Consider the following 12,773-nt stretch of genomic DNA (forward strand, 5'->3'; position numbering starts at 1 on the left):
CACGTCTTCCCATAAGTTATCAAAAAAAAACACGTAAAATTAAAAACATTTCTTTATTTTCATTAATTAATAAGTACTCACACATAACTAAAATAACGTCTACGTACACTATCTTATGGCTAATACATTATTATCAACTATATCACTTCATTGGGTACACAAAACTTGGTCTTGCGATTTTATTTTTGTACAAAAAAAAAAACTTTGATGTAGGATTTTTATTAGAGTTTGTCAAAAACATTTCTAAGAAAATTCTCTCATCAAGAGAAAGTCAAGAGGCACATCAAGAGCTAGAAATTCTTCAAAGGTGACTGCTTTGAAGAATTTCTTTCTTTCTAATTCCCCTTTCATTCTAGATTGGCTTGGTTATTTAAAATTGTTATTAGTAATTTTAGTTTCATATTTCCAAAAACATTAATTTAGTACGGCGATAGGCCGGAGTCTACGGGTATAACTACCTGATTCTAAGTAGTAGTTGTAGTTAATCATTATTTGCGGATAAGGTACAAGTGTTTCATCGATAAACTAATAAGGTAGAGAATGCATTAAGCGGTCAGTATTCGAGACTAAATCCGATTCATATACTTCATGAATATATAATTCATCTCAAGGATCTTGCTGACGCCAAGAATTACATCGATCGATTGCACTTCGACAATGTTCAGATTCAGTTAAAAGAAAATTTTTGTACAAGACTTAGAAACGGAAACAGAAAAAAGCTCTTCCATCCAAATACAAAAGTGAATATTACATTCTATTATATTGACAAAATACAGAAAAGAAGAAAGATCCAAAATAAATAGATAGATGATTGCCAGTAAAAGTAATTGTTTGGAACAAGTAAATAGCAACTTGTGCCTACGATCTCAGATACAAAATATTGCAGTTTCTGACATCAAAAGCAAATCTTGGATTAGTTTCGAAAACTATCTGCTTCATACAACATCTACCACACATCTACATCATGACAATGTTCATTAATTTTTGTAAATTCATATCCATAAATAAAATCATATGTATATTCCCATTAAAATATTAACAGTCTAGGCATGTGCCTTACAAACTAAAGTTGTACCTTACTATTATTTACCATACTTTCTATAAATCCCATTTCTATTTGTGATTGGACAATGACGTCATTTTTTTCATCCGTAGTATTGGCATTTGTTTTTTTATCTACTTCGTCAGTCTCATAAGCTTTATTTTCCAAGCCGGTCTTCTCTGCATTGGCTCCTAATTCAGCTTCTTTGTCCAAATTGGCTTGGATCTGCTTCTTGTTAGCTAAGTACAGCCATCTGAAATGATAAAATAGTTTTCAGACCTTTCAAAGAACTGCCTCTATGAGTTTTCAACAGCAAGGAGTCCGGTTACTAATTTGTTGGCAAGTAACCATACTATACTACGCGCGGCGAATCATGATCCCTATGACAGTTCGTTACCGCTTAACATTGTAGTGACGTCCTGTTACAACAGATCCTTTACAAGCCCATTAAAAATTTGAAAAAATCATAATTGTGTATATTTGTAAATTATAAAAATGAATATTAAGAAATTATTACGTAATATTCGGAAATAATGAAAAAAAAACGCAATGCAAATGTACATGGTACGTGCTGCAAAAGTTACGTCGTCAAGCTGTTATCGAAAAAAAGGGACACATCGATAAACAAAATATCGATAACTTGTTGGAAAAAAATTACAAATTTCATTTCTTTTAGTTTGTATTTTATTTATTTAATCAATCTGAATCTGATACAGGGTCAAGCGGATCTTCAAAATCTGAGTCTGAACTGCAGCTACCCGTGACGTTTATTATTAACGGTTGGTCAATAATATTGTCGAATTGTACATCTCGATTTTAATATTTTAATAAAAACGAATGTATAGTAAAATAAGATATAATAAGGCCGTTGAATACAATGAATGCAATGAAATTCACCTGGCTGAATGACATGACCTTTGCCTAATAGTATTTACTATTACAACTGTCAGTTGAAACGTCATAGGGATCATCATTCGCCGCGCGTAGTATAGGTGATAATATAGACGATAAAAACTTACAAGAAGATAACCACGGCTGGCATAGTAAGAGCTCCGCCTAGGAGGAAGAATGCCCCAGGGAAGGTCTTGATTGTCGCTGTATATACAGTAGTGTACATAGGTGCGTAGATAAGCGGCATCATCGCTTCAGCCACGCCGAAGAAAGAATTTACTTTGCCTGGAATTAACAAAAATATTAATATGCTATGTATTGTAATGATCATCTGCCTGGACTATTCCTAACTTATTGGGATCGGTTTACTCTCTAATTGAACGCAGACGAGTACCAGTATATAACAACGCCCCCATGTTCATTTTCCACCTCAAAACAGATACCCCGTCAACCCGATATTCCTAGATAAAGATGATTGTCAAACGTCGATGAAATAATTTTATTTACCATCAGTATAAAAACGTCTCATGCGCTTTCAACGTTGTTCATAATAGAATAATTTAATAAAAACGAACTAGATGGCGTTGCAATCAATAATTCTTACCCAATTCATGTTTGTCCACTAATTTGGAGACCATTGACCTCATGGCTATGAACGATGTTCCATTGAATACTTCAATTAATGGAGCTGAAAATTTAATGAAAATATTTAAGTGTTTATTCAAGTGTCAAACATATATTTATTTAACAGTTTATTTACACGTTATATACGCTGTATACATTTATTATACACACAGAATACAGACAAGAAGAAAAATAGAACCAGATAGTACAAATACACAGCTTATTTAATGAGATATCTCTTCCAGCTGGCCCGTTATGGGAGAGTTAGAATAAAAAGAGATATATATATTATGAATACAATATGTCTCCTTTCTACGTTCAGCGAGTTCGATTCCGACAGATGTGCATTCATCATTAACGGTTATTATTTCTTTAAGTACCTAATTAAAAAAGAAAACTTTAGAAAATATGCAATTATTATGTGCAAGACAATTTTTTTTTAAATATGTCCTTCAACTTTTCCAAAAATATTCAAAACAATACATACCTATATAAATATGCCACGTTTTAGTAGCAAAGGCGTACATGATTCCGGCCAGAATTTTACTGGTACACGATATTACTCCTATTATAGCGTCATCAAACTTCAGTAAATGACTAAATACACCCACCGAAAATAAAGTACCTGAAAATGAAGAACATTTTACATTAGAATTATTCTCATTACAGTTTAGGGAAAGTAAGGAAAAGCTCGACGAAGCTTAAAGCCCCACGAGACACTAAAATGCCATTTTGTCTAAAATAAATCACCTATGACGGTAGCTAACAGAACCCTTCATGGGGCAACTTTAGAAACTTACATATATAGATTTTGTAGTTTCTAACACACCAACACACAAGGAAGTTTACAATGTTTTCAATGGCATCGACTAGGACACACTCGGAGAAAGTAAGTTAGTGGAGGTAGACACAGTAGCATTTAACAATATGAAATATACCTTTCCTACGACATTAAACAAGTATCAATAAGATACTAACCTATTGCTTACCTACAAGGGTAACTGATGTGAAAAACATCCTATTAAGAATAATAGCGTTCTTTGTATAGAAAAATACATTGAATGAACTGGAAATTTCCTTAGACAGAATAATCGAATGTTACAGTGTTTTGTTTATTCTCTTTAATGATTCAAATGAAAACATAATTACCTACTAATGAAGTACACATGGCGTAAGTAGAGAACATGCTGTAGTCCACTTCGTTCCAATTGAAGCGGTATCTCGTGAAGAGGTACAGAACAGACATTTCACCTGGAATAAGAAAACAAATGTTTTGTGAGTACCTAATAGGCGTTTGAATATACACCGTGACTTTTTAGTCGTCTTACAACGGCAGCCCACTTCATGTATCCAATGACTAGTAAACGTTCACATAAAAAAATATATATATTTATGAGATTTAATAATTTAAAATTAAAAATTAATTCATTATTATGATGCATGACGTAGATTATAAGAACAGCCTGTTGTAAGCGCTGCCCGAATCTTGTATCAATGGAGCGCGGCGCGTTGGGAAGGTACCTACTTTCTACCATTTGATACGTAAACATTTTTTTTGCAGTATTTTTCTTTGCACCTATTATCTTAATTAAGTAAGGCTATAAAATTAATAATCGAAAAAGTCTTGGTGGCCTAGTGGACAAAGAACCAACCTCTCGAGTATGAGGGCGCGGGTTGGATTCCAGGTCAGGCAATGCAAATTTTCTATGTTTGTATGTACTTTCTAAGTATATCTTAGACACCAATAACTGTGTTTCGGATGGCACGTTAAACTGTAGGTCCCGGCTGTCATTGAACATCGTTGGCAGTCGTTACGGGTAGTCAGAAGCTAGTAACTCTGACACCAGTCTAACCAAGGGGTATCGGGTTGCCCGGGTAACTGGGTTGAGGAGGTCAGATAGGCAGTCGCTTCTTGTAAAGCACTGGTACTCAGCTGAATCCGGTGAGACTGGAAGCCGACCCCAACATAGTTTGGGAAAAAGGCTTGAAGGATGAGGATAAAATTAATAATCGTGTCTAGTGGTATTTTATGTCGGATAGATTGAGTGGACCACCTTTGTAAGACGACTAAAAAGTCACGGTGTATAGCACGTACATGGATATGTACACTTTTTTATTATTTATCTTGTACCATTGCGTGTAAGAGGAAAAATCCTTGTTGGCATCCATACAAACAACTATCAGTGAATGTTTATAAACACGTTTTGTCTACGGCTTTTTTATTCATTTTTGAAATCTAGACAGTGGCAACCCGGCGAGAGTTCACCGCTACCAAGCGCAGGGCGCGAACCTATGTATTTTAAATCTATGCCGCTACAATGTGTTTGCGCACAAAGGTTGCAATTCTGCGGACAATTTTGAAATATCAACACGTAATTAGTTATCCCAAGAAACAAAATTTGATACTATAAAGGTCCTGAGAACGTTTTGGAGCGTGCTAATTAGTGTTCATGTTAGTACTATAATGGTGTTGTAAACATTTACAAAACCCCAATTAGGCCCTAGTATTATCACGGATTTATTCTATAGAGACTACATAAAGGCTCTCACGGTGATAAGTCAGCTCTTTAGTTGAAATGTAAAAGTATCAAGAAACGCTCTTTAGTACTGAAATGGTGTTGTCTGCAACGTTTATGTAACTAAAAGTGCACTATAAAAGTAACCAAAACATGTCTATAGTGCTATTTTGCACCGTAAACGATTCCAGTTATCTTTTTTATCACACTGGTGACCATTTTGTTTGTGTTGTGATCGTGAATCGTGAGTGTTCTTCAAGAAAACAAAATATATCGGTAAGTTATGCTTTATGTCGTTTGCCATTGTTGCTTAACATAACATACTATAAAACATGCATGGACCGATATGGTCTTACTCTCCCATAACTTGCTCTTGCGAAAATTATTGTATCGATAAAATCATTATGCTGATTTCAAATTTGACAATGCGCCATTATAATTTACGTGTTTTAATTAAATTAAAATTAATAAAATAAGGACTGTTCCCGAATATGGCTGCTATAGTACACATTGGTTTCAGCCGTGCTGCTAATGTGCTATCATGGCCGAAAACAGCAGCCATATTGTTACCGAAAACGAAATAGGGTTCGTTGTCCAAATATAAAATAAACCTTTTTTTGTCACAATGCTGGAAGTAATTGTACGATTGCGTTTGTTTCAGTGCTTTGCCTGCGTCGTAACATACTAAAATTAACGATGGCATATATAATGGACGTGGATTGTTTCCTGAGCAGATATAATTTTTGATTTTGATTTGAACATCAAAATCAACAGGAATCTTGTAAGATTCCTCAGTAGATTTGACTTTATTGGAGTACAGATTTTAATGTTTAATTTTTGATTTATAAAAAAGATATAATTATGTTGTTAAATAAAAAGATGCTTACGCTAATGTCACAATAATTGTGGTATTAGCGTATGCATCTTTTTGTTGATAGTTATTCTCAAGAAGTCGAGATTATGCCCGCCGAAGTGTTTTTTTTTTCTATAATTGTTATGTTTTATTTTAATATTACTTATTGTGATGTCGACCGTAAGTGCCCCTATTTTTTCTAGGTTTAGAATATACATACATTCAAATACATCTTGCCATATGATCATGTTTATAATTAATAAACAAATAAGAAACATTAAGTCCTTTTTTTTAAACTCGGAACTAGTTTTCCTAATCATAATGGGAAAAAATACATCATAGAATCGTAAGTTATGCAGACAATTTCACATTTAATTGAATCTACTTTACAATTAACTTTCTGTTTAAGAATGCTATTATATTATGAGGTGCTCTCCCTCTTATATTCTTCATCCTTATTCCTGGCTAGACAAAAAGAAACATTATTGCTACAGCCCTGTTGTGGTACAAAACAAATATTTTGTACAGAACCATGTGCTACAGTGTCGACAGTGTGTCTCCATTTATGAAATACTAGTCATATAATTGATTCTGAAAAGCTGGTATAGATGTAATTAGACCATTAATTATTCATTTTAATCCTTTTATGTCACGCTTTAGTGTCGTATGAGTAACACAGACTCACTAATAGTGCTATTTAGAATGGTTATGTCTATAGAAGGGTTTTCATGACTTTTACAGAACTAGCCCCGTAGTAATAATGAGGGAGCTTTTAAAAAGCTAAAAGGTTGCATAATAGTTGTGTAAGGTGCTTTTATAGTGCAGATTAATCCTGTAATTATGTTTTTGATACTACTACAAAACTAGTACTATAAAAATCATTTTGACGCATTATTAGTGCAAAATAGATACATGAAAGGGTCGGTAAGGTCTTTAATAGTACTAAATAGTACCATAATCACTTTATACATATCTATTATAGTGCAAAACTTTAACGATTCTTTTGTATGGTCCTGTAAGCGTTCTAAGAGCTTAATTATAGAACTTAAATGCTCTTTATCTTATAGAATCAAAACGCTTTGTTAAAAACCTTTATAGTACAGACAGTCATAATGGTTACCATTACAGGCCTACTATAACACTGATTGGTGACAAAACGCCTTGGTTATAGAAGCTTTTGTTACTTTACTGTTTGCTAAAGTAAGTAAACCAGAACAAACATTATTTGTGTACACAAATGAACGTCACAGTGGTGCACAATGGTGAGCACCTGTTAAATCTGTCGCCTTAACAATGTAACCTATCAAAAACTGCCATAATCCATTTTAACTTCGGATTATCGGCGTCCCAGTATGTTCTTTTTAGGCAGGCGTAACATTCCCATGTTGTTCTCTCAACAATATCGAATACAACGCTTTGTTATTGCAGGTGGAAGCAACATAACCAGTGAAAGAAAACGCAAATGATATAGGTAACGCACTTGTCGTTGGGTTTAAAGAATACCTTTTTAACCAACCAAAGTAGTTTTTATTCAAATAGACCAAGTTAATATCAACCAGTAACGTCAAAACTTCGGTTCGCAGTTTTAAAACATTGGTCCCAAATACACTGGAACTTTGCAATCTGGTAAGACTGGTAACCAACCCCTGCAAACGTAGTAGGGATGGAAGGAAGATGTCTAATGACGTGAATACGGGCACATATTCGTCCTCTGAAAAAAACCTTGTTTCTAGTTGCCAAGAATCAGGTAATTGCTCAAGTCATTAGCGTCAAGTTACATTCATTATAAGCTAGATGTTAGATACCTCCAAATTACACATCTCTTTAAATTCAATTCTCCAGTATATGAACTGTGATTAATCAATGAGATTGATAATGACTTCGAAATATTCGTGGAATTACAATTTATGTAGAAGGAATGATGTTAATTCGTTTTAATAATTACCAGGATAGATTTAAAATATGTATACAAATGTTCTATTGTGATAAGGTTGGAAATCTGTCAAAGAAAGAAAGATTGAGATAGGTTGTTGTACTTTCGTCTGTACAACCTGCTTAGAAAACATGAGTGGGTTATGTTAACCTTTCAACATCATTACGGACAATTTCTTGAGTGATTAAATAAATATACTTTACTCAATTTCAATAGTATATCGAGCGCATCTCAAAGTTTGCTGAAGCGTACCTGATCCTTTCCCTTTGATAACAGCCTGGGAAACATGGTATAATCGAAGGTCATTAATGGCAAGCGTGCTTTTAGATATTAGTTTAATATTTTATGGTAATGGATCATTAGAATTTTCTTGATTTTCAACATAACAATGCTGCTTCTGTTGCAGCCACCAACTTGATAATTGTGTACACGTTTTTTTTTTAAGAATAGTGAAGAAATGCATCTTTTCATAGTTTTAAATCCATTTCAAATTCTATCTTTAATAAGTAAAACAATCCATAGATATAATATTGGGAGTGGCTCTAAGGTAATGCTGCCTCTGGCATGATTATGTTTTAGAATTTAGATTAATGTAATTAGAAACTAGCGAGGCCTCTTCTCATACAAAGAAGGAATTAATGTTAATCACTACACTTGCTCAATGCGGGTTGGTGACGACTACTAGAGCTATATGTAAAGATTTTCTTTATTTTTCTTTACCAAACTTTAACCAAAACTTTTTAAACTTATACCAAAGTTTCGTGCACGAAAGAAAAATTAGGAAAAACCTGATGAAAAACTGGAAAAGAGAATAACATGTTTCCTTCCTATTAATTATGCAAATTGAAGAGTTTTTTTTTTTAAGTTTTTTAATATAATATATGAGAATATTCAGAGCCATATCAATCCCAACACAGACAGTCGATAAGGTTTTTCCGTGGGTTTTTCCGTTTCGCACTCTAGTATTAAAATGGAAATATATGCCTAGGCTTATCGTTAGCTAGCTGTATAGAAAGCGAAACTAAGAGAAAGTTAGTGGCGTAACTAACCCGTAACTGCGACGAATAGAAGCGTCACTTCATTGCCAAGGGCATGCAGTGTGAACGAGATAATGCCTAGAAAAGCCGGTCTAGAGATATATTGCGAAGGCCACTTTCGCTGATCACAATCAAAATCTGTGCGGAGTAGTGGAAATTAATTGCTTGTATTTTTTTTTATTGCGACATCTACACACACGGTCGGATAGCCCCATGGTTAGCTATTTATTAGCTTGTGTTATGGGTGCTAACACAACTGATACATTACATATCTATACTAATATTATGAAGAGGAAAACTTTGTTTGTTTGTTTGTTTAGTTGTAATGGATAAACTCTAAAACTACTGGACCGATTTTAAATATTCTTTCACCATTAGAAAGCTATATTATCTGCGAGTAACATAGGCTATATTTTATCCCACTCCCATGGGACGCGGGTGACACCGCGGGAAAACGGCTAGTACTTTATATATTCAAACACATAACATGCTCATCACACAAATGTTCACCGTACCGGGAATCGAACCCGGGACCATCAGTTCGGCAGTCCGGCATGGTGGCCCTGGCGCCAACGAGGTCGTCAAATATTGTTTTTATAGTTCACTCAAAATGCATAATGTCGATTCTTTTCACAGCGTAAGATTTGAGCTGCTCCCATGGTTCCAAAGAAATCGCAAATCTGCGTCGCAAAGAAACTGCTTCCCACAGCCTGTTAAAAAGGAACCTACGTCCCTTTTTTGGGCTCTGGACTATCTAAGTACCAAAATCGGTTCAGTAGGTTCGGCATGAAAGCGCGACAGAGTTGCTTTTTCATTGGTAATATTAAATAGTGATTTTATTATCGCGATTCGTTTAATGAAGTTAGCTCCATTACGATAGGTTCATCAGCAACTTGATTGGATTCAAATTAATTAAAAACATAACGCATAATATTTTAGGCATTACTATTTGGATAAATAAAATCTGCAATTGATTTGTAATTTAGGTCAATGCTACTACAAGTGGTCGAAACTAATTACTAAATTGCAATCACAAATAGTCAATAAAGAGATAAAAGATAAATTGGAGTGATTGATTACTAAAAGATATTGACGATCAATTAAAATTCAATTAATTTTATGTCATGCTGTTATATTATATGCAGGTAATATACAACCGATTTTATATATAGTTGTTATTAAAAGTTCAATGAACTGTGGTATTCTAACTTTTTTTTTTATCTAAGTGTCTTGATAACTAGTGTCAATACCTATAGCAGATAATTTATTAATTAATGGGAAACATTTATTTACGGGAGATTCGAAGAGAAAATCTATGACTAACAATTTACATATGAGTAGGTACGCATAGACATATCTTAAATAAATCCATATTTTTATAACAATGCATAAATATATTTTATTTACATAGATATTTACAATACATATTTACAATAAATATCAAAAACTATCCTAGTAAAACAAACAACTAAAAAGCGTCAAAAAATTCGTCCCCATCGCTGTCAACTAGGAGCGTGCCCAAGAGGCTGGCAGCATTACCTCGTTGGATCGCCATGCTGATTCTTTGTCCGAGGTAATAGCCAGCCTTCTGGTCACGCGAAGCGTCAACCAGCCGCCTAGAGAGATCTTTAAATAGATTGTGGGCATTCGGACCCCACGACCCGAGGGTTTCAACCCCAAACGGTTCGAAAATATAGTTTCCGACAAGGCCACTATATTTCCGCCGAGATTCTCCGCAGCCGCAGCGGCAGCAGCAGCAAAGCACGCAGAACTTGGAAGGTGTGATGGCGCAAGAGTATCGACACAGGTTGCGTCCCATACTAAAGGCCTACCCATCATAAATTAATATTTGATAGATATAAATGACATAATTATTTCTGAACGTGGACGGATATAAGGAAAGAGGACGACCAAAGAAACAATGGTTGGATTGTGTGGAAGTCGATATGGTTAGGAAGAATGTTACTTGCGAGATGACGGCAGATAGAAGAGTATGGAAGGAGAAGACATGTAGGGCCGACCCCAAATTAAATTGGGATAAGGGCAGGAGGATGATGAATATCTATCTGCCTTTGTAGTCTATATTGTAGATAGAACACGACAGTTCTATAGTTCATAATGAGGTACAAAATATACGAACCTATACGTCTCTGAAATAGGTTCAACATAAGCAAAGGTTAAGGCCTAACATTGTGTGACTTCTATAAATATTATGTTACTTGAGATCTCATTCCGATATCTTGTTTTATAAATATGTGCAGCAAAGTAAAATGTATATTGAGTTCATTGGATTAGGTACAGGTTTCTGCTCAAGAATAATAAGTAATAGTAATAGGTGATAACCCTTCTTCTTTGTTACCTATTTAAGTACTTATATGTACCTACATGCTTTATATTGAAATGAAAATGAGTAAATAGGTTTACAGCTAAACACGGTATCTTTTGCTAAAAAAGTCTGAATTTCTGCACCAGGTACAATACAGATTCAATGTGCTGTTTGTTATGGTTTCTAGCATAGTTTAAAAAACTTTTAACCTCAGTCAGTCAACAATCTGCCTAGCCTTCTGCCAACTATATCAGAGTTGGTTTACAGTCTTATCGGTTGCAGCTACATTTGCAGTTGCATCGAGTATTACTAGAGCAACTGCCTATCTGACCTCTTCAATCCAATGCAAACTTATACCCCTATACGAATATAGCTATTACCACCGATAGTTAATGCAGTCATAGAGCACAAAGCAGCCCGGATTGCCGTCCCGTCGGACTATAAGAGTGGAGGAATAGTGAGTGCACCTGTGTCTGCGCAAATGCTTGTGCACTATTATGTCGTGCGCAGTTGGTTAATCTCTTTACATGAGAACAGCCGCCGTAGCCGATAATCGCTAGGAGGGCATCATTATCAATGCATTCATTTAAAAACAAAAGGAGGCTCACCATAAATAGGTCCTATAATGACACACATAACGACAACCAGCATGATGACCCTCAGTCTTCTGTTGTTTGGTCCTTTTTTGAAAGCCACCACCAAAGTTTCTTTGACATATCGAGTATCAAAGAAGGTTCGTAGCCATTCGCAGCAATTTGCTGGTGGTTTCTGAAAAAAAAAAAAAACAATTAAAATATTAGTGGAAATGGTATCACATACTTAACATTTTCTTATAGTATATAAATAGTGGTAAATCAAAATGAACAATGTTTGACATTCACATTGACATGTTCGATAAGTTTTCCTTCATTTATTTATTTATTTTTCCTCGATAAGCGGTAAAATGGGCGACAGCCCATTTATCGAGGAAAATATGGGCAAATTTTTACGGCTTCGTGCAGAGATTCCCACGGAATAAGGGTGATACCGCATGCAGAAGCTAGTCTTTTATGGTGGCTGTTCTCATATAAGGAGATCAGCCAGCTGCGCAGGACATATTATAGTCAGCTATATCTAATATTTAAACTACGTAGGCCCGTCTTTAACAGATATTTAATTTCATGTGGAAAATACCTACTTAAGTGTAATCCAAGTATGGAACTTTACATTGTACATTAAATGCGCACGCGGTTGTTCAATTTCAGCAGCTCTTTATTGTCATTATAATCCTTGTTTGTAAGTACCACAGTATGTACTCATTTACGGCAGAAACATAAAAACCACCGTAAGGCCACGAAAAAGACATTAAACGTAATTGTTTACACAGGCAATCGCTGTTTTTTTATCGCGAGTAGTGATTATTGTTTCATAATACAACAGTGAAAAAATATTCGCACCTTTTTGCTGTATACTCGGGCCAAATCATTAGCAGTGATTGGCAAGAATTAAATCATTTTCAACTAGTTTTTTTATTAATTTCTTGTACTGTAAAAACAGTAATTTAAAAAATGT

General features: G+C 34.7%; 1 protein-coding gene across 1 annotated transcript in view; it reads right to left on the minus strand.

Annotated features, from left to right (window-relative positions):
- Window positions 1-38: 38 nt before the first annotated feature.
- LOC124634353 (solute carrier family 46 member 3-like) overlaps window positions 39-12,773 on the minus strand; it is a 29,944-nt gene continuing 17,209 nt past the window's right edge. Inside the window, exons 3-8 of the mRNA XM_047169902.1 lie at window positions 11,831-11,990; window positions 3,707-3,808; window positions 3,045-3,182; window positions 2,538-2,621; window positions 2,062-2,218; window positions 39-1,295 (exon numbers count right to left, since the gene is read on the minus strand). Coding sequence (XP_047025858.1) covers window positions 1,064-1,295; window positions 2,062-2,218; window positions 2,538-2,621; window positions 3,045-3,182; window positions 3,707-3,808; window positions 11,831-11,990 — 873 coding nt within the window. The 3' untranslated portion in view covers window positions 39-1,063. The remainder of the gene's footprint in view (window positions 1,296-2,061; window positions 2,219-2,537; window positions 2,622-3,044; window positions 3,183-3,706; window positions 3,809-11,830; window positions 11,991-12,773) is intronic.

This window comes from Helicoverpa zea, chromosome 11, assembly GCF_022581195.2.
Source record: "Helicoverpa zea isolate HzStark_Cry1AcR chromosome 11, ilHelZeax1.1, whole genome shotgun sequence".
Taxonomy (NCBI): domain Eukaryota; kingdom Metazoa; phylum Arthropoda; class Insecta; order Lepidoptera; family Noctuidae; genus Helicoverpa; species Helicoverpa zea.